The 23328-nt window shown below is 39.7% G+C and overlaps 1 protein-coding gene across 18 annotated transcripts; it reads right to left on the reverse strand.

Annotated features, from left to right (window-relative positions):
* Positions 1-6230: 6230 nt before the first annotated feature.
* On the reverse strand, positions 6231-22420 carry LOC103721210 (uncharacterized). Of its 18 annotated transcripts, none has more exons than XM_008811315.6 (5): positions 19197-19416; positions 14551-14698; positions 10275-10465; positions 9065-10089; positions 6231-8777 (listed from the first exon to the last, which is right to left on the reverse strand). In XM_008811315.6, exon 4 carries the CDS (start codon positions 10050-10052, stop codon positions 9105-9107), a length of 948 nt encoding a protein of 315 aa, XP_008809537.4. In that variant the 5' UTR covers positions 10053-10089; positions 10275-10465; positions 14551-14698; positions 19197-19416; the 3' UTR covers positions 6231-8777; positions 9065-9104. The 18 variants fall into 18 exon arrangements, 3 of the variants coding, with proteins under 3 accessions (XP_008809537.4, XP_088566427.2, XP_089783265.1); XR_015972945.2 differs by adding an exon at positions 22277-22420 and having other exon boundaries at positions 8571-8777; positions 9065-14464; positions 19210-21448; XR_015972935.2 differs by adding an exon at positions 22277-22401 and having other exon boundaries at positions 8571-8777; positions 9065-14464; positions 19210-21896.
* Positions 22421-23328: the final 908 nt, after the last annotated feature.

Below are 23328 nucleotides of genomic sequence, written 5' to 3' on the forward strand. Positions count from 1 at the left end.
CTCCTCTCTTTCTTTCAACTCATGAATGTACTTGAGAGGAGGAAGAAGAAGGAAGAAGAAGAGGAAGAAGCAAGGCCCCTGCAGCCTACTTTTTTTTTCCTGCGTTGGAAGGAGGAAAGGAGGAAGAGGAGGGCGCCATGGCTTCTTTTTCCCTTCTTCTTGCTGGCGGCTGAACCAAGGGAGGGAGAGGGTGGCCACGTGATGGAGAGGAGGGGGATTCCTATATTCATTAGGTCAGCCCCCAAGAGTCCTCCTTTTATAACATCTAGGGCTCCTACAAGTTAGGAGCCCTTGATGTATTACCAAAAGGGGCGCCGGCCCCTCTTGTTGCCGCACCAAGAGATCCAAGGAGGAGGGGCGTGAGCCCCTCCCTCTCATGTTGCCCTAATCCTCATCTAATGAGGATTGGGAGGCCCTAATGTGGTTTAGCCTTATTCCAATTAGGCTTAGCCCAAGGGTGAACCAATTTGGATCCAATCTAGGCTAGTCCTAATCCAATTAGGACTTGAATGAACCATGACTCAATTGAACTCTTCAATCCTAATCCAATTAGGAGTCATGTTGATTCATTAGATTAATAATTAATTTAGACTTAAGGAATCCTAATCCAATTAGGATGTATTTAATTTTAGTCCTAATCCAATTAGGACTCTATTTGAATCCGAAGTCCTAATCCAATTAGGATTTCTAGGAATCCTACTCCAAGTAGGAATCCAATTTTAATTCAAAATTCCTAATCTCATTAGGATTGTAGGAATCCTATTCCAAGTAGGAATCCCAGTCCTACTCCAACTAGGATTCCCAGTCCTAATCCAATTAGGACTCTAGGTATCCTACTCGAAGTAGGACTCTTGTTTCAAGTCCAATTAATTAATTCCCTTTGTTCCTTCTTCAACTTCTTATCAATCAAATTGATTACTTGTGATTCCTAATCACGATTTCAACCATCGGATCGGTCAATACTTCCAGTGTGTGTGACCCCATAGGTTCTATTCTGATTGGTAGTGAGATATATTGTGATCTCTATCTCAATATCATTGAAAACTCCTTTCAATGGGTTGGAACGATTCCAACTCAACTCATTAGGGTTTATCGATCATCAAGATAATCCCTATGAGTCCCACCATCCACCAGTGACACCTAGCAGCATGTAGTGGCTACCCAGCAGAATGGAATGATGAACCTCTAGGTGCAGTTAACATGTGATAGAGTCCTACTATCGTGGATCCCTACAGGACGGAGGTCATGGACAACTCGTCAAACCCCATCGTCTGTCATATGTCAAGATTTATTCGACTGGAGTTCGCTAATGGAAAACTCTTTTTCCACTTTATATTACTGCCCTGGCCAAGGTCTTAGAACTCAGTCTAACAAATCACATAGGATCACTCCTCTTCTATCAAGGTCGATAGATTCCTTATAGGTGCATACCCTACTCCTACAGTGAACTTACTGCAGCCAATCTACACTGCATGGACCCATATGGCTAGAGACCATGTATGTGTGCAGTCAAACTACAATAACCTCACTGTGAGTAGCCGAAGCACCGCAGGTCAAAGGACCAGTCACACTACTGCAACATCAAGCAAGTCACTGACGAGTGGATAGACATCCAAGTGACTTCTTGTCTTGGTCACGCTCAGTACCCTTGTTCTCTAACAAGCACCTGCACTATCACTTCAGTGTCCCTACACTGTGGACTCAAGTCTCGTCCATCCAGAAGGAAAGTGATCTGTGCACTGATCGGATCGATCACCGTCCTCGTGATGATCCATTGATCAGGAGCATTTAGAAATTAATCACCAATGATACATGGCTTAAATTCTCAACTCTTGAGAATATGTATCATCATCTTATTAATTCCTTGGACGATTCATAGACACATAAATAATATGAATGAAAAGATGCCTTTTATTTATTCAATAATAAATAGTCAAGTACAAAATTATGTCCCTAGAATCAACAATGTGTCAGCCAAATTGGCTTCTAGGGCATACATCTAACAATCTACATATCAACTAAATTAGTGTTATTGCTGACTGATAATGATAAATTCACTAGTTTAATATTATATTGTTGTTTGGCACAGGTTATTATAAATTAAAGTTTAAATGCGCATTTGGTATAGACTGGGTTTAGAGAGATGCATCATGGCCCCAAACCGCGCGGGCCCAATCCTGCCATGATTTGATCGAGCACATTTGCACCCAAACATCAGAGCCCGCATGCGATCTCCTAGTGATCCTCGCGTTCCCTCCTCTCCGGATTAGCACCCGCACTCTTTTGGAATAGAGATTCCCACTCTCACTTCATCACAAAGAAAAAGACCTTTTTAACCTCCAATCCCATGAAGAATAGCTGAAAATACTATTCATTACTGAAGTTACTATTCATGGCTGAAAACACTGTTCATATGAACAGTGTTTGAGATGACACTGTTCGCATGAACAATGTTACGTGAAAATACTGTTCACATGAACAGTGTTATGAAAAATATATTATGTTCACTGTTCTTCTTCTTCCTCCCGCAGTGTTCCAGTCGCATCCAAGCTTCCCGGATCCCGTGTCCGAGTATCCCGCAGCGCATCCAGCCTTCCGATTCTTGCCATCAAGGAGCATCCCGGCATCCCGCCTGCATACACCTTCCAAATCAGTATCTTCATCTTCAGCCGTCAATCCCAACACCTCTTCTTCCTTCCGCGATCCATCCCAGCATCCGTGCATTTCTCCCAACAATCAAGCCGTGATCCAGTCACCCGTGAAGGAAGAAATCAGCAGCATCGCGATCCCGGACGATCGCTTCCTTCCAGCAAAGATCCCGTAGCGTCCAAAGCTTCCGGATTTCCTCTGCATCCCAACCGCTCGTGAAGCCAGCCATCCTTCCGTTTCAACCTCCCACGTCCGATTTCAAGCCGTGATCCCAGCGTCCGAAGCATCCGGAGCCGATCAAGCCTCTCCCATTGTCCACGACACATCCGGATCCACCTTCATCTTCCATGGATCCCGCGTCCGTTCCGAAGCCGTGATCCCGCGCACGATCCCAGGCGCCCGTTCCTCCTCCTCTCCACGCACAATCAAGAGATCCATGGCTGGCTTCAAGGCTCTGGCGATCTATAAGAGGAGGAGGAGAAGGAACGGAAGGGGGGGCTCGGCTATTCAAAAGAGGAAGTGTCTCTGTTTCAACTGCTCTGTTTTCAAAGGAATTTGAAAACAGAGCATGTTCTTTTTTTTTAGTTTTATTAGTATTTTAATTGAGAGGTTATGTTTTAAGTTTTAACTTTGGAGAGTTTTATTTTGGTGGAGAGTTTTACTTTTAAGATTTTTTTATGCTGCAATTTTAATTTCTACTCTTTTATTCTATTCTGCAGATTCTGTAATTTTTCTTCTTATGCAATATATTTAATTTTCTTTTATGCAATTTATGTTCCAGGCTTCAATCTTAGCTTCCATCCATTTTCTATGCTAAAGCTCTTCTTTGATTAATTAAATATATAAATGCTTTTCGAATCTAAGTACCTGTCTTTTCGTTAATTTCAAATGGAAAACATTCTCTGGTAGACCAGAGAATCATTCAACCTTCTCGAAATAATGTTTTTTTTTTTATTATTATCATTCAAAAATCGGTTTTTAATCCAAGTGAACGTTTTAATTTTTAAGCAGCTCCAATCACCTCCCTGTGGATCGACCTCTTATGACCACTATACTTCGAGTAGAAAAGATAAGAGTATAATTAATTTAAACTTTGTTTGTCGGTTCTAACAACGATCTGTTTAGCGTATTTTCAGGTAAACAGGAGATCGACAACACCGAACCACCATTGCACAAAATCCGGATCCGAATCGAATCCGAATTTTTTGAGTTGGGTCCGACTTATACATGGATCTGACCCGAGTGACCCGTTGGATCAAAAATTATAACCATGGACCCGAACCAACCTGGCCCAATCTTCTATTGGGTTAGAACTAGATCCAAAGTTAGGACATCGGATTGGGTCGGGTCACTCATAATTCGGTCCGATCCGCCTCATTTACATCCCTAATTATGACCGGCCAGTGATGCTCTTGTGGAGTATCTATGAAAGGCATTTTGATGCCCCGAGAGGTGCAACAGTATATTGTGGAACATTCATGGAAGGCATTTAGATGCTCTCAGAGGTGCAGCAATGTTAGTCCAACAATTGTCTCCTTGGACCAAATATTTGGCTTTTGAGGCTGGGGATTTAAGCTGACAAGAGGGGGAAGCATTGTGGATCAAGGTTATTAATCACTATAGAACTCTAAGACGCTATTTAAAGAGAACTCTCGATTGTATATCTGCAGTTGTGTACATTCTAGGAAAGTGGTTTTCACTGGGCGGCTGCACAGTTGTTTGATGAATAGCTTGCTGCTAATTTCTCTGCCAACAACTTTGACGTGCCTTTCAAATCTATTCAAATTGTTCTTTTGGGCGGAGTTTGGTTGACAAACTTGATGCAACCGCATTAGATCCAACACCCACACCAATTGTATCCAAATTGCTGCTCATTTATTGTTGTCAAACATGTCCATTATAAGCAGAAATCTCCATGTACGTTTTCCTTGTAAATCAATTTCTAAAATGATTGATTATGCAGGAGTGTTGGATCTTATTCGGTATCCTATCTAGCTGTTTAGAATATTCTTCGTTTCTTTCACTGCTGAAATAATTGCTCGCTGCTATTAAATTTTGTCAAGTCAAAAGAGGACTAGAATGGGGCTCAGGCTGTGGGGGATTCAACTCAGGTTTGGGCCTAGCCTTGAGCCTGGCCCGAGAAGTATCGAGTCGGGCTTAGGGCTTAAAACCATGACTGATTATTCAACTGCTTCTAAATTGCCGGGACACTGACGAAGGTTATAGAATGTAGTCTACGCTTGGTCCGAACCTGGCCCAAAGCCCAAGCTCAATAATAGGTCCGGTCTAAGCCCCAAAAGAGGCCCACCTTCTCCCACGTGTTCTCCTCTCTTTACTACTCGGTTCCCTCCCCCCTCCACTTTCTCCCTCCCTCTCTCACTCACTTCCCCTCTTTATCTTGTTTTGCACCAGAGATGCTTAGAGCTAGATCCGACCAACCCAATCAAGCTTAAACCTAAGCTTAAGTTTGGGCTCGAGTCAGGCTTGAACTGAAATTTCAAAAAAATTCGAACCTTGACCTAGGGCAAAACTCGAATTTCCAGCCGGGCACAACTATGTAGAAACAGGCAGGCCCATTCCATCCCTAGGTGATAGATTTTTCGCTACTATCATGCAATTTTTCCAAGGCACAGCATCACATGCTCTAGAGACTCTGGCTTTCCCATCACATGAAATAGATATGGAGTCAAAGAGAATTGATCACCATCAACTTTTCATCAGCATAACACTAGCTACGCTTGTTCTCTGGGCCTATATGTTTATGTGATGCTGACATAAGTAAGCATAACCACATGATCAACAGCCGGCCCGAACGTGCGCGCATTTCACAGGTCTTAGCCTGCACAAATGCCCATCCACATCGTAGCACGACCACGGTTATAGACAACCGAAGGCAATGAGGGGCGATATATGCACGTACCCGAGCAATACCGAGTAAATTTGCGGGCGGGGGAGAGAGACCATGTGCCGTACACTGAATTTCTCCATCTAGTGTTTCCATAGCATTGCTCTATTTGGATAAAGCCTGATCATCTGGATAAGCATATCCAGACTAGACATGAGAGCTTCGAAAAAGCAGCAGCTAGAAACATCAAGAAGGTCACATGTAGATTGTAGTCCCCAGCTAACATTACTAGGATATTTTTGCCATGTGAAACAACAGCACACTCCAAGATTCATCACCTAGTGTACAAAATAAAGATTGGAACTCCTACGCAGATATGATAAAAATGCAAGAGTTAAACACCATGTGTTCAAGAAAGGAATAGCGAACGATGCAAGGTCCTTGGAGAACACCAATGCCACTAGCAGATCTCCACCACATGCCTCACAAAAATCTAAAGGCACTTCAATTTGCCATCAAAGAAAAATCAACCTGTCTATTAAAATTCACCAGAAGTTCAGACGGCACACAGCACATTAAGCCATATAGTATCTAAATACTTGCCGGTAAATGTAGTGCTTCATGCTACGTCAGAACACTTGATTTGTGGATTTGATAATGTTCGGTTGAGCAAAATGGAAGTTTAAGCAGTAAGCAAATTCTGTCTTCGGAGATTATATAACCTGCTGCATTGCTATTTTATACCGTAAAATCTACTGCATTTATAATCTTCAAGTCCAACTACATTTTCTTGTCACATTTACATACAGAGGAAGGAGGAAGGCATTCCACCACAAACTGGAGGAACCATGATACATGCTAAATTACATAAAAAGAAAGAAAATTTGAACATGGAAAGAAATGTAAATATTCAAATGCCATAGGACCTGCTGCAAGAGTATCTGAGATCTGACTAGAGCGTCACAGAAATGTAAAAGAATTAGACTTTTCTTCAAGAGAAGTTTTTCTTCAACCTCTATAAAATTGCCTGGGACTTTGCTCAAAATTAAAGACCTTTTCATTAGTAATCAAATCAGACACATCCTAAATATCCCTTTAAAAATCCCTTCATGAAAGAGTGAGAAAAGTCAGACCAACTTAGTAAGAATGCATATATCAGTACAAGAACCAGACTAGCAAAATTTCCTGAGATACCCAACCAAACTAATTCCTCCAAAAAAATGGAATAGAATAATGGATGTTATAGTTCAAATATGAAGCTGGAAAACTTGTCGGTATTTCCTATTAAGTTGTTAAGGCCAGGAGCTTAACCAAAGGTAGGTCTACATGTCAAAGTCAAAACCCTTGCATGATCAAACTTAATTATGTAACTCAACCATTAAAATGCATTTTGGCTTGGCTCTTGGTATCAAGATTCATCATTGTCCCCTCTTTTTAGGACTCTTATGTCTAGAAATCTTCTAAGGGCTTGCCGAAGTTCCAGCCTAAATCCCAACCTATGGGTCTGTTGATCTTCAGGAAGAAAAAAGATCCATGGAGGTCTTTCCCTTGAAAAAAGATCCATTGAAGTCTTTCCCTTTTTCCCATAGGATTCGGACTGGGGAGTGTTGAGTCCAAATGAGCTGTCCAATCCAAGACTCCAGCAGGAAATCCAGCCCAAAACAGCTGGATGACCCAAGTAGGCCCTTAACTGCGAACAAAAAGGCACATCTCCCTTCCTACCAATTGGTCTTGTAGGCTCAAATTATGGAAAGTCCCTTTCTTGTCTAATCTTGCCCTTGCTAGGAACTTAGCATCATTTTCTATATGGTGGGCATCAAATTGACAGTCAATCATAGGATTGCAATGATAGTGGGTAAAAACTAGGTTTTCCAAGTAAACATTAATACACTCATATCAAATTACTTAAAATATTTAAGCAAATTAGGTAGGCCTTACCTAGGCAATGAATCTTGCATAAGTTCCTAGAGACACTGCATTGACCACTCTATGAAGAGGAGTGAAGCCAAGAGAGAGTGGTCACAATGGTGGGATTCGGTTCTTCCTTATTTACCAGATTATGGGAGTAGACTCAGGTGCATGCAGGTATCGGAAAGCAGATCTCTAGAAAAAAAAAATTGATCAGCAAATAGGTGTAGGGAAGGGTTTCCAAGAAGGTTTGAAAGTGGGTGCAGTACCCTAGGTGGAAGAATTTTGCTACTTCCTTCTTTGAGGTTATTATTAGTGTTTTATGGTAAAATTAAAGAAGCAGGAGAAATTTTGTCAATGCTGCCTATCAGTCTACAGTACAATTCTATTTGGCACATATATACCCATGTTAAAAATAAAATAAGATTCACACATACAGTGGGATACATTCGAGGCATCCATTAACCATCTCTTACAAGAAACATGGGTATTCTAATTCCTAAGATTATACTTAGAGATGACCCAAAAGTGGAAGATATTAGAGAATACTAGAATCGCACAAAGCAACATGGCTCCGAAAAAATATTCTACAAAATACTAGTTGCTATGAAATTATACTGTTGCATTACTCTCAACCAGTCTATAGAACTATGTAGTATAATATCACTCAAAACCAACGAATCTGTAGCTTCTTAACCACCCTTCACATATTCCAAAAACTAATAAAGCTCTAAACTACTAACACAACCACAAATACTCATAACATAGTGTGTATTAACTTCCTAAGACACCTTTTTGAGTTTAAACTGACAAAGCGATTACACAAGTAGAATTACAAAAATGATGGTTTTGTAGAAGCAGTCCTTTTAGTTAACTTCAGCATTGCACTACAAAATGATATAGAAAATCAAAAAGAAAAAAATAATAAACCTAAGAGAATAAATCCCTTCCAGCTATGAAATAAATGGTCCTGCATAATTGCACGAGAGTCTTGTTGATAGGGCCATCAAGTATAAAAAGCAAATAGGAGTTTGAGGGTCACAGAAGTAAAAGTAACATGAGTCCCCTTTGCTTTAGCATGGGGTGAAAATTCATGACCTACTATGAAAGATAGAAGCTAATGACAAATGGCACAGCTAGGAAACTCTAGTTCAATCGAAAGATACAGTTGGATCCAATGATGGCACTTCACTAAGCAATAAAAAAGTTGAAGCAAATACAAAATGCTCTCAACAATCCCCAAAAGATTGCTGGCATCCATCAGGCACTGAAATCAAAACATACACAGACTCGCACAACTAACTCACGAATGCAGTCACTTTGTTCGTCTAACCCATGAATATGGCTCTGAAGTTTGTCCAAGAGATTGATGAATCTGCAACAAGTGCAAATAATTAAACATAGAACAGAATTCAAAAAGTATCATCTCTGACTCAATTTTAAACTTCCAGATGACTTCTCGTATTTGCAAAAGATGCTAAACACTTGCTTATACTCAAATAAGAGCTTTTAAAAGGAAAAAGGAAACATTTGTTTCCAATCATCGAACTAGTAATACTAAAGATGGAATAATTGGTTATACCTTTTCTTTTTTGGTATTCACAAGATACCGAGTGTTCTTGAAACACAAGATTATAAGATGTAAGAAGTTAAAGTCTTCACCTTGAGTTGATTTGAGGCAACCTAGGACCACCATCAGCATCTACCCATGTTCCTCCTTAACAAAAGCAGTTGGAGAACCTGAAAGAAATCCCCTATCCTTGCTCTCAATTTGGCCCACATGATTTCCAGTATGTGGTGAACTCCCTACCTTGCCCTTCATGTCGACATGATCAGCATGGTTGTGCATCCCAGTTAAAGAAGACACCTTGCTTTTATCATCTACGAAGCCTTCAACTGGCTTTGGCACCATTGCCATCGGTTCCTGGAACTTCATCCACCTATCAGTATCCCTGTTCTGCACCCTCTTCTGCCCCACATTGGCTGCCACCGTGCTGCCCAGCTTTGGTATCTTCTCCTTTGCCTCCACCACCTCTGGCAAGGGAACCACGGCGGCCTCATTAGCTTCCTTCTTCTTCCTCTCCTTCTCAATCTTTGAGAGTGTGAAGACCGTCTCCAGCATCTCCCTCGCTCTCTTCCTCGCCAAAGCCGCCTCCTTGACCTTCCTCTCCACCTCGGCCCTCGAAGCCACCGCAGCCCTGCTCATGGAGCCCGCCGCCAGCCGCGCGGCGGCGAGGAGAACCTTCGCTGATGTGAGATCAATCGATCGCTGCTGTCCATCATTGCTGACGAGAAAGTAAGAGAAGCCAGCGGAGTTGCAGCAGCTAGGGCAGAGGAAGGAGGAGGCGCGGTCGGCTTCTGCAAGGCAGGCGGAGTGGGCGATGGAGGGGCACCGGGAGCAGCGGACGAAGGCGGATGGCGCCGGCGGTGCCTGGGGCCCGTCGAGGAGATTGAAGCAGACGGTACAGAAGGATCCGGCGTGGTACTTGAGGACGCAAGAAGTACAAAGGCGGCAGAAGACAGTGCGGTGGCGGACGTGATGGAGCGGCCAGGGGTCCCGGGCGTCGCAGCCGTCGCCGCCGCAACCGGTGGGGCGAGGTGGCGGTGGTGGGTCCCGGCCCAGCGTCGTCACCGCCGCCTTCGTCGTCATAGCTGCCGCGGCATTGGCCGGAGCAGTGGATCCGGACCTCAGAAAACCCAAGATAGGAAATTAGGGTTTCGGAATCCGAGATTAGCGTTTCGAAACTTCAAGATCGAGGGAGAACGGAGGAAGGGGAGGGGGCTTCGGAGCTCTTGAGAGAATTCGGGGGGAGGATTGAAGAAAGATTTAGGAAGAATATTTGTCGAGCTTTGAGGGATTTTCCTTCCGTACCTGTTCTCTTTCGCTTCGGAAAGGTCGTCTTCTCAGGGTTGGGTTCCCGTCTCAAACGACCCTCTCTCGGGTTTGACGCTCGAATGCGGAGGAGCTGGTAGGGTGGGCCTCCTTGGCCAACTTGACTAAGCTGTTCTGTCGGGACCTGGTTCGGTTTAACTGGTCTATTCACCGGTTTATTTCTTTTAAACCTGGTTAGGGCCGGTTCAGTTAGCCAATTGAGATCTAAATGAGTTTATACTTTAGATCCATTTTGTTCATAGAAAGAATTTTTTTTATTGAAATATGTTTTCTCCAATTTTTGGATATATGAAGCCTGAAAAATAATTTTTGTATTTTTAGTTGACCATAAAAAAATAGTACATTTCAGAATATCAGAATATCTTATATTTGGTACTTTGGTTGAATATGTACTTTTTTAAAAAAATATTAAGTAAAATATCTATAATGCACTTAATAAAGAAAAGATCTAAACTCATTCTATATTCTATATAAAAATATAAAAGTACTTGTGAAAAAAATCCTACTTTCTCATCTCTCTTCTTTGAAAATTCTAACTAAACATAAGATATTTCTCTATTTTTCGTTGACCCACACTTTTCTCTCCGCTCTTCCCACAAACCAAATGAGCCCTAAGTTTTGTTGGAATACATTACATTGGGAAATAAATTAATGTTGACATTATACATGAAATACTTAATATATTATGAATAAAACAGATCAGAAAAAATCTTTAAAAGTTACTGTATGCTAGCATAGATTAGCTTTCAATATTGTTACGTTTGTAAAAATATCTTATGCTTATCTCCTTCATCTCTTAATTATTTTTGCTTCCCTCTTCCACGCATGCAATGGTATGTCAGACTTCAGCATTTTATCTCAAACCATGCAGCAAATTAAAATCTGTGCCTTCTGCACTTGCACATGTATCTCAATTGTCTTCTAATGCATAGACACTATGTCAATACCTCCTATACATTGAACAAATACAAGATGTGGTAATCTTATATTTGGGTAAAACTGCTGACTTGTCATTACTGTATAGCAAATGCAAACTAACAACTGATTTTAATGCTTAGTTGAGCTTTCTCCTAACTAGTTTTTCATGAGATAAACAAGAGAGAGTGCACCCCCCAAGATCTAATATAAATCATTCAAAATATCTAACCGCAAGGATGTAACTATTTGATCTACTTCCCATGCATTATGCAATGCTCGATACTAATTTACAAAAGATAAAATAAGTGGAAGTTTGTTTTTAAACTTTGATTACAATAAGGGCTTGTTTGGTTGCATAAATGGATCAGAAATAACTTTCACAAGCTTTCTGAGAGTGGTAGTTGGTTATACAGGGTTTTTTTATTCAATGTTAGCTAACCAGCTTCTGAAAGAATACAAAAATTCCAAGGATTTGGAGACTCTTCCTTTTGAGACTAGGTATACTATGAAAAAGCAAATTCAATCAAGTGGAATCTAATGCTTGCTACAAGAACAACAGATTTTTAGATGCCATATCTTGCAATTTGTTGATCAATTGTGTTTGATCCCCTATTTGATTTTGATGAGCCCAAAACACTTGAGTATATTCCTTATTGTACTAACGTTCTTAAGTGAGTGTTTCAGGAGAAATTATATAAAAAACTTAAGAAGAATTCATTAGAAAAAGGTTCAAAGGATTTAAGACAAGTTGAACACTTAAAAATGGACCTTAGTTACCAATGAACAGAGCACGAGATGTCTCTCACTGTAGACGAGACGTCTCTGGCACATAGAAATTGAACCGGCACATCTTCAAGTCGACTCTTGACTGAGACGAGTCGACTCTCACTGTAGAACAGAAGACTGTATTAAACGTACCAGAGCCCGAGTCGTCTCCAGCTGCACCCGAGTCGTCTCGAGAAATAAGGAATCAGAGCGCGAGTCGACTCCAGTATGTTTCAAGTCGACTTTTCTCAGAAAGATAGAAATCCAGTTTCAGAAAGCCAGAGCGCGAGTTGACTCAAGTATGTTTCGAGTCGACTCTTCTCAGAAAGATAGAAACCCAGTTTCAAAGAGCCAGAGCACGAGTCGACTCAAGTTTGATACAAGCCGACTCCCCGCAGAAAGACAGAAAGTCAGGCAAGAGCGCGAGTCGACTCCAGGGTGTCACGAGCCGACTCCCGTAAAAAGAACAGAAAGCAACTTTTTGAAGAGGCCGATCGCAAGCCGACTCTCCACAGGCGCGAGACGTCTCCTACCTCAGGCGAGCCAACTCCCAAAATGCTCGAGTCGACTCCAAATCTGCTGGGACGCCAATGGCTATATTGTCAGAAATTCAGAAAGGGGACCGGCTAGTTTTCAGTCTCTAACGACTAGTTTTGTGAAAATAGAGTATAAGAAGGCACTCTTTATTATTCTTCAACAACCAAGTGAATCCTCATTGAAGCGCATTAAAAGAGAAAAATCATTCTTGAGCTTTGAAGTGAGATTTCAAGTCAAAAGAGAAGAAGTGCTTCTAAAAGAAATCTCTGCTTTCTTCTCAACTTTCAAGGCATCTGATCCTCAAGCTTTTCCAGCCATCTGAGGAGGATCAAGAAAGAAAGAAGCCAAGCTTTACAGCTGCCTTCATGCCAGGCTTCTTCTCCCATTTCATATTTATAATTGTTTTATCTGCTTAGTTTAAAAAGCTTGTAACTATTCTAAACATTCTTTCATTATCTTGCAACTTGATTTGATCGGAGGATTGAATCAAGGGGTTAAGGCCTTGTCCAAGTCCGGGAATCAAGGGGTTAAGACCTTGTCCAAGCCCAAACTGTGTACAACTAAGGTTGGTTGGGGTTGGTTCTAGTTGGTGATCCAGAGAAAACCAACTGGGTTCGTTGTGACCCCGGCAAAACAACGAGTTGAGCTGTGATCTCGTAAAACAACTGAGTTGTAATCTAAGGATTATAGTGAATTTTCAAGTAAAACTTGGGGAGTGGACGTAGGAGTAAGGATTAGCTCCGAACCACTATAAAACTTGTGTGTTTGATTTGTGCCTTATTATTTCCTTCACAGCTTTTCATATTTGCTCTAATTGCTGTAGCTTAAAGTTAAGTTACCCTTCACCAAGATAATTTTAAGTAGCTTAATCTTTAAAGAACCCAATTCAACACAATTCAAGGACAGCTTTTTTTTCGAAAAAAAATGTAGGGGACCCAACTTCAATATAATAATCTGGACTCAAATACTTATGAATGCATTATCCAAGAATCTAACTCAAAAGCCCTGGTTACTAAGCACAGGGATATGACCATAGGGATAAGTCCCAATTCATTTCTAAATGGCATGTTTCAAGGAACAGGCCATTGCCAACTACCCATTCCAAAACCACTAATAATAGCCAACTCAAAAATTTACCATCATACCTGTTAAGAGTAAAGAGCTATAGTATCTTTTCTCCTTTCACATCCAGTTATTTCCTCACATTTTCACTATTACAACAAAAACTTATTAAAGTGAAGGTCCATGACATACTCTTGAATGAATCACATGTATCAGACATACCAAATAATAATAAAAAAACATATATTCTTTAAGTTGTGATTTTGGAGTTCGGACAGCAAATCCTGCTTAGCATAGATAATAAGATTGAATGAATGACAAATAAATGTCTCACAATTTATAACAGAGATAGAAACAGACAATTTATAATAGAGATGGAAACAGATGGTGGATATAGAGCGAAATAAAGAGAACATCTTCAATAGTAAATTTCATCAAAAGCCCACCTATGACCAACAAGTGCGCGATAAACAAAATACTTAAAATTTGGAAATGGAAGCTGCCACAAAATTATGATGTCCAGTCTCCCACACAGGGAACTATGACTTCTAGTTGTCTAAGCCTCTCTGTTTATCCTCTCAGGCCTCTGGTCTAATCTCCATCATACTAGATGTGGGACTAAATCTACTTTATGAGCAATGGAATCAACTCCACTAATTGCTGCCAACGTGAGAACTGAGCCAAGCAAGTTTTGGACAACGCATGCAAAACTAGCATGGCTACTAGGTGAACAGAAGAGAGTTGGCTCGGGAGAACAAATAAACAAAATAACCCCATGGATGTAAAGTTTTTATTTCGATCTCCATGGATGTAAAGCTTTTGGTATATCTCGAGTTGCACCTCTTCCATTACCTTTCTGTTCTCTCAACATCTGGTACACCAGGTTACTGGAAGCAGCGGGGAAGGAAAAATTATTTGAGTTTACAATAAAAAAAATGGTTACAGTTGAAACCTGCTACGACAATACTCCTACCTGGCAATTTTTTCTTGAATCTGACTGCCAAAGACACCTTCTCCATGACATGATCCATCCATCAAAGAGCGCTATGCAAGCAACCACCATGATATGTAGGTTTATGTCCAGCAAGTGGTGGGGAAGGTACTATGATGCAATTGCTGTACTGTAAGCATGTCAAGAAGGATGAAAATAAAAGAAAGGAAAAGAATATGTTATGACTGCTACATTCAGTGCTGCTTGATAAAGCAAATGACTGATGACACATACAAGGAGATCCGCATGAAGCAACCAATTTTCAGGTGATGGTTTCATGATTACCAAGTTCACAAAACTAAAAGAAAAGCAAAATAATACAGGCAGACAGGATCTTAAGCATTCCTGTTGTTTATATGAAAAATATCATGAATTTTTGAGCCTTCCATTTTTTCATGGCATCCTGATGATTCCGAATGAGATACAGGACAACAATATATGAACAATCAAACCAACCATCATGGAGACTCTTACACTGTAACATAATAGGTCTTTGAACCATTGTAAATCAATAAATGAGATTCTTCACTGCTGCAGGTGCCAAATGCTTGCATGTGATGGTCACTATATTGCATTATTTCTTTCAGAGACAAATAGATGGATACATTGAATATGGTTTTCAAATCTTGGATGAGAAAGAAGTTAAAAATTTCATGTGAAACCTATTTAAGAATTCACTGGGCGGAGTTCATATTTTCCTGTGTCAAGGAAAAAATTATACCACATGTCCCAGTTGTAGCCCTGGACTGGAGTTGCAAAGAACTCTTGTTCAGTGATTACCATTCATTCAGCATAGAACACACTAGCTATCATTTTTCCCCTCATTTTCTCCACCAAATAGCATGTGAGGGTCAGCATTAGCATTTCTATTTCTTCGCTTTGTATATGATGAGGCAACATAGATGCATTGGAATTTCCTAAGGAAAACAATAGATAGCATTATTGGCTCTCCATTTTTGAAGTAAAATAGTGATGAATAAAAATAAAAATGGAAGTCTTTTCGGTGGAGTATATCCCCTCTTTAAACGACCATTAGTAAAATTGCTAGCATGTTTGGTGTTGCTTCTGCTTTAGAAAAAGATGAAAGATAAGATTATCTATCTTCTCCTAAAAGAGCTTTTTTTAACTTTTCTTCTCTTTAAATGATGGTACCAACAATTTATTTTCTTTTGAGAAGTGCTTTTTGCTTTACAAGATACAGAAACAATTCTTAAGTAATACTAAACATGCCCTTTCTGTGTTTTCCAATTGTAGCTGCTTGTACATCGTGCGGAACATAGAATTAGCAAGAATTTAGACTTTGACTTCATAACGTGCAGGAGGTAATGATAAGACCTCGAAAGTAACCACCATTTGACTGTTAGATGTATGCCCTAAAAGCCAATCTGCCTGATAAATTATTTATTCTGGGACATAGTTTTGTACTTGACTTTGTTATTATTTAATAATATTGGGCATATTTTTCATTCATATTGTGTATGTGTCCATGAATCGTCCAAGAAATTAATAAAATGATGATACATGTTCTCAAGAGTTGAGAATTTGAGCCACGTGTCATTGGTGATTAATTCCTAAATGTTCCTGATCGATGGATCATCACGAGGACGATGATTGATCCGATGAGATTAGTGCACAGATCGCTTTTCTTTTGGATGGACGAGTCTCAAGTCCACAGTATAAAGACACTGGAGTGATAGTGCAGATGCTTGTTAGAGAACAAGAATACTGAGCGTGACCAAAGCAAGAAGTTACTTTGATGTCTATCCACTCGTCAGTGACTTACTTGATGCTGCATTAGTATGACTGGTCCTTTGACCTGCGATGCTCCGGCTATTCACAGTGAGATTGCTGTAGTTTGACTGCACATATACATAGTCTCTAGCCATATAGATCCTTGTGGTGCAGATTAGCTGCAGTAGGTTCATTGTAGAAGTAGGGTGTGCACCTATATAGAATGTATCGACCTTGGTAGATAAGGAGTGGTCCTATGTGATTTATGAGACTAGGTTCGAAAGATCTCGGCCAGGGCACTATGTACAGTGGAAAAGAAGTTTTCCGCTCTCGAACAAAAGTCGAATAAATCTTGACATATGACAGACGATGGGATTTGATGAGTTATTCATAACCTCCATCTTGTAGGGATCCACGATAGAAGAACTGTATCATACGATAACTGCACCTAACGGTTCATCTATTCTATTCTACTGGGTCGCCATTACATGCTGCTAGGTGTCACTGGTGAATGGTGAGACTCACAGAAATTATCTTGATAGTCAATGATCTCTGATGAGATAAGTTGGAATGGTTCCAACCCATTGAAAAGAGTTTTTAATGATATTATGATAGGGATCATAATATATCTCACTATCAGACAGAATAGAACCTATGGGATCACACATATTAGAGGTTATGACCGATCCGATGGTTGGATTGTGATTTATAATCATAATAGATCAAGATTATCAATTTAATTGATAATTAGTTTAACCCACTAAGAGTTAGTGAGTTGAAAAAGGAATAATTGCAATTGGATTGCAATTTGATTGAATCAATTGGATTTAATTAAATTGAGCTTGACTTTATTAGATAAGGTTTAAGAGTCCTACTTGGAGTAGGACTCCTAGAGTCCTAATTAGATTAGGACTAGGAAATCTTAATTGATGAAGAATCCTAATTACAATAGGACTCCTTATTAGATAAGGATGAAGAATCCAAATTGCAATAGGACTCCTTATTAGATAAGGATTAAGAGTCCAAATACGTTGGGTCACCTAATCCTCCTTTGAGGAGGATTCACGCACAAAATAAAAGGAGGGGCGTGCGCCCCTCATTAATTTATTTTATTTTTATTTTAGGATTTTTTTTGGGTGTGCGTGAGAGGAAGCCCTAGGAGGCTTTGGGGGCAAATCTGGACCGCAAGAAAAAGAAAGAAAAAAATAAAAAGGGTGCGTGCGGCCTTTCTTCCCTTCTCTTGGGTGTGGCCTCCTCTTTCTCCCTTCATCCTTCTTCTTCCTCTCAAAACAATCAAAGAGTTGATTGATAAAGAAAGGGCTTCAACCATCAAAGGTGATTTCTGCAAGGAAGCTAGCACCCCGGTAAGATCTAGGCATTTGGATTGGTCTTCTTCCTCGTGTATATATCCGTAGAAGCCGGACGCATGTGCGACTTTGCGTCCGGCTTCAAGCGAACCCTTTCAAGCTTACCACGATCATCAGATTGCAGTGAAAATCTACCCGCACAAGGTAAAGATACGATCTTTTCCCTCTAAAGTTTTAATCTTAATCTATCTACGAACGGTCTTTAATTCGTTCATGAGATGAATGACCGTGCATGCATCTTCCGCTGCGATTTTAATTTTCTGCAGCATGCACGATTTTCCAACATTGACTTTTTATTTTGTGCCAAATTTTATCTGTGCATCGCAAAAATATCTGTTTCCCTAAATGGCCTCTTAATTCTGAGTCTTCTTGTCTATAAAATTTCTTCAAATACCAGGGTAGTAAATTACATTCTTATCTGTCCCGTTGCAATAGTCCCTGATATAACATCACAATGCAGCACATAAAAGAACTGTTAAGTATCAGATCTAGAGGCATGTCATGGCATCACAGATCCTTTTAAGAGCAAACTATGCTGCCCAAAATAGAGATTGAAAGGGAAGATGGCTTCAACTTTATAATAACTTTCAGCCATGTCTTGACAAATCATTTGGCATACACATTGTTTTATCCCTACATCACTGATAATTTGAAAGGATGATACTTCTGCAAAAAGCCCCTAACCATTCTGAAAAGTACATGACTATCTTTTACAGAATAAAAATATAACCAGCTAGATGTTCACTTCTTGATTCAGTTGGTCTCCATGATACTACACTGTATTGAATGCAGATCCACACCAACTGCTACTAACCATTAGTTGTTCTTTTATTTTTATATGACACTATTTTTGTTAACTTTGGCGTGCATGATTATGATTTACAGTTTTGAACACCCTATTCTTATTTGTTATGGCAATATTTCTTTATTTTAATGTCACATATTTAGCCAAAAGAATTAGTTGGAGTAAGGCTTATAGAAATGGTTGTTTCATGTGATTTTTGGCTGTTACCCATCGTGACCTTGTTTATAGTACAATACTCAATTCCATGTTCTACCATTAGATAATTTCTAACTATTTTGGATGAATTCTCATCTTCCATGATCACTTGGTAAGCTATGTGGTCCTACAAGAAAGCAAGGTATTCATAGACATAATCCAGCTGGCAGCTAGACTATCTCAAGTTATGAACTGTATGCCAGAATTAACAAGTTTTTTGAGATTAATTCAAAATGAATAACCTACTAACTTTCTAGTAATGTGTTTTATGATGTAAAAGATTGGAAAAGAGTATGACAGGTGCCTAAGGCATTAAAGTACCAAATTCAAGAAAGTCATATAGCAGAAAGGTTTAGTTAGACCTGATAAATGCGGAATGCATACGTTAGAAATGAGAATTTGTTGAGACAGAATTATACCTAAAGTCTCATAAATAAAGACAAATTGGCAGCATGCATAAAGGGAGAAGAAAGCTTCAAACATAACTAACTTGTTAAATAAGGTGCATCTAACGATAAGTAAACCTTTACCCAGACTCATTACCATGAATGGCACCTTCCATGATGATACAAAGGATAAGGGCAGTCTCCATGGAAAGCTGCTTCCTTTTGCAGCTTCTAAAGATAATGGATGGTCAAGCCCTCCACGTGAGGAATCTCCCCAGATGAGATGAAGCACTTGGAACTCGAATGAGAGCTCATGCACATCAATCATCATGCAGCTATGACACTTCAGCATATTGTTACATTATTCTTCAACCATGTGCTCATTATATTTGTTCAGACCTTCGGCCAATATGTTGCTCACGTTGTCATTCTTAAGAGCTTCAGATACCCCAGTAGTTCCATCCCTTTCTTCTACATTGAAACTTCCAACCAACAATCCATGTGTATCAGCATCTGGAACGCAACCCATCTCTATTATCCGGTCCAGAAACTTACAAGCCTCATGTCTGTGGCCCTCTTTCAAGAGGCCATGGATGATCATGTTACATACTGTGGGACTAACTAATCTGTTTTCATTAATTATTTTTTCTAAGCTATGCACCACTATATGCAATTGAGAGAATTTTGCCATACTGAACACTAAAGTTTCAAATGTTTTGGAATCAGGAACAAATCCATCACGAATCATTTGATTGAATAAAAGAGTGGCCACAGTCATTGTGCTGTCGGTACACAAGCCACGTATAAGAATACAGTATATTCTTGCATTTAGATTATGGCCTTCCACCAACATTTGTGAAAGGAATACTAATATATTCTTTTCTTTGTTCAGATCCAACAATGCAAGCAAAATAGTGGCGTATGTATCTGGAATACAATAAGTACCCTTATGAACTGCAAGCGAACGAAGTCCGATAGCTTCATGCACCTTTCCAGCATGACAAATTTCTTGGATCAACACATTGAGTGAGTTAGTGGTGAGACTGAGGCCTTTGTTAGTACTATAGTAAAACACTTCTGTGGCCTCCTGTACTTGTTTTACATGACACAAACCCTCAATCAATTCTGAGCAAGATTCTGAATCCAAAGTCATGTTATTGACACAGGCCAGTCTGAACATATCTAAAGCATTCTCGCATGAACCCATCTTACAGTACCCAATTATAATTGCAGAATAAGTAGCCTGATCGGGCATGTAAGAAGAGACAATCATTCTACCAATAACTTCAAATGCTTTTCCAACATTCTCATTCTCACAAAGGCCCCTTATAATGATATTCCAAGACATACTGTCAGTTAGTCCCTGATCTGCCTTCTTTCTAAGATATATAATTGCCTCCAGAAACCTGCCCTCACTACAATAACCTTTGAGCAAGGCATTATAAGGTTCGATTTCCAAGGTATTGTTTCCATCCAAGAAGGTCATAGCTTCGTCCAGGTTCCCTATTTTGCAATACCCATTCACAATATCCACATACAGACTAGTCACAGGAGCGAAGCCTGATGCTAACATATCTTCAAAAAGCTCAACTGCATCATCCAAATGTTGATTTTCACATAAACATAGAACTAAAATACTGTACAGATGGGCCTCAAGCTGAAGACCTGTATTTTTCATCATTCTAAACAACTTAATGCCTTCCTCGAATCTGTTAACCCTGCAAAATAGAGGTATGATACTAACATAAAAGTCATGATGGGGTTTGCTGCCCAGGTCCAACATCTGATTCAAAACCTTGACCGATTCATCTACTCTGCCGCTTGAACAAAGAGCACTGATGAGTATCTCAAATGTCTGACTATTTGGAGTACATTGTTTCTTGCTCATTCTATGAAACTGGTTTAGTGCCAATTCCAAGTGACCAGACTCACACAATGCCTTTATTAAGTAATTCAATGTTTCAACATCAGGAAGAATCCCTGCTTTAACCATTTCCTTATAGACAAACATCACAGACTGAAAATTTCCCCTTTTTGAGACAAAAATGCCCAATAAAGCATTGCATGATGATACCGACAATATGCGCTTCACCGAATTTGCATGTTCAAAAACCTTTAAAGCTTCTATTAGCATGTGGTTTCGGCAAAAGGAATAGATCATAGAAACCAATGCCTCTTCTAAATTTGAAAGCTCCAAGTTCACCATCTCCTTCAAGAGATCCCCCATTTCTTGGTGGTTTCCTGCCAGACCCAGCTTCAATATCATGTGGGTATAAATCTCCAGTGTCGGCTGGAATTTTTTCTGGACGGATGCCCATTTGAAGATGTTAACAGCCAAGTTCAAATCCAATGTCGAATCCAAAACACGGATTAGCCTGTCTGGGTGGAGCCTGTTCCTGAGAGAGCAGGTCGCAGATTCAAACTCAGCAGAATTTGGAGTACTTCTATCTATTTCTGGAGGATTTTGAACACAGGCAGCACAGGGAATTGAATAAAACCGAAAAGTTTTTAAAGAAGACTGGATCGGAAGCCGCTTGGAGAGAAAGAAAGTTGGGATTTTTGATGCCATTGGAGCCAATTTCTCAATGGCATTATCTTACAGTATATCATAGAAGAGAGTAGATGACAAAAAAGTTAGAAAAATATTTATGTATATCAAAGGGAACAATTGGAGACCGAAATCTCCAACATCTTAAGACATGGACAGCACGAGGATTTGAATGAAAGATAGAATCTTTAGCCATTCGAACAGCTTGTCAATATTGAATTTGTTCCGGACATCGATAGATAGAGCATACAGGGCATGTACAGATCGAATAACAATAAATTCACTTATCTTCGCATCTGAAATTGAAAAGAGGAAAACATATAAAAAACCTAGACAACAGATGGCTTCCAGATGACGAAAATTTCTCTTTGAACAGCTTCTAAAAAGAATAATCTCTCTTTCTGTCCCAAATCTTCAAAGGATCAAAGACCGAAAAAGCTTTTTCTTGATGAGAATTGGACGCGGACGCCGCGTCAAATCGAAACAAAACACTAAATTACAGAAATCCGGTTAGAAAATAGCGTGGAGAAGACGAAAGGTGGGATCTTTCAAGCCATCTCAGACATCGTAGATGAAAGAAACCTAAATAAGAAAAAGTATTGCAACGAAATAGATCGAAGGTGAGAGGAGAGAGTGGGAAGGGAAGGAGGACAGAGTGGGTAGGGAAGGCTCTGACCTACAATAATCGCGTCCGGAGCGAAAGATTATGGCGAGAACAAATCACGCCCCTTCGTCTCTACCCTACTTGTACGGATGGAGAGAGAGAGAGAGAGAGAGAGAGAGAGAGAGAGTCGAGGGTTGGAGTCCAACGTCTCCTTATCCACTTGGTTTTCGTACCGGTCGGGTCGGATTCTGTTGGAATTTTAATTTTGGACACAGATCCAGCTTAATAAAAGGCCGTCGGATCAAACCGAATCCACCATAATAATTTTTGAACCAACAGATCATTCAAGTCGAATCCAGTCCATATATAACCCAAACCTAACTTAAAAAATTTAGATCCAGTTTGGATCTCTCAGATCCGGTTCGGATCAACCCATTCATGACTTTAGAACTTATTTGCACCCCCGCGGGTTGCGGCCCGTGAGCCCAAATAATTTTACAAATTCGGGTCGAATCAGATTAGGTCGGGTCGTAGGATTGAAAACGTAAAATTATCTAAACTTCAAATAGGTCAGATCGAGTCAGATTGGGTCTGAACTCGAAAAATGGAACGGATCGAATTTTAGAATCCGAACCCACCCCACAACTCATCCAAAATGAGTCCGGTCGGGTATAAACGGGTTAGGTCACGAGTCAACCCGACTTATTTGCAGCTTTAGTTCCAAATTTTTCCTACCCCGCACGCAAAAGATGATATGGATGGAGACAATAGGATCATTACATTTTTAGCAGAAATTTTAAATCATGTTAATATCTATCTCTAAAATTGCGAATCCTAGATCACCACACGATAGTAAGCTTGAGTTAAAAACTGATAACAAAACTATTCCTTGACCCAGCAAAAAAAAAAAAAATATTAATTTATAATCAATATATTGTATTAATTTTATATGAAACTATATTATATTTATGATATATATTATAGTATATTATTAATCATATTTTTATTATATTACTATTAAATGACAATTTTAAATTATAGTAAAAATATATTATTGTACTTTATATTCATATAATCAAAGTATTTAATATATTACTTCTATTTATGGTATTTTTTAATCAAAA

Source organism: Phoenix dactylifera, chromosome 14, assembly GCF_051530095.1.
Source record: "Phoenix dactylifera cultivar Ajwa chromosome 14, Ajwa_hap1_PhDact_Kaust_v1.1, whole genome shotgun sequence".
Lineage (NCBI taxonomy): Eukaryota > Viridiplantae > Streptophyta > Magnoliopsida > Arecales > Arecaceae > Phoenix > Phoenix dactylifera.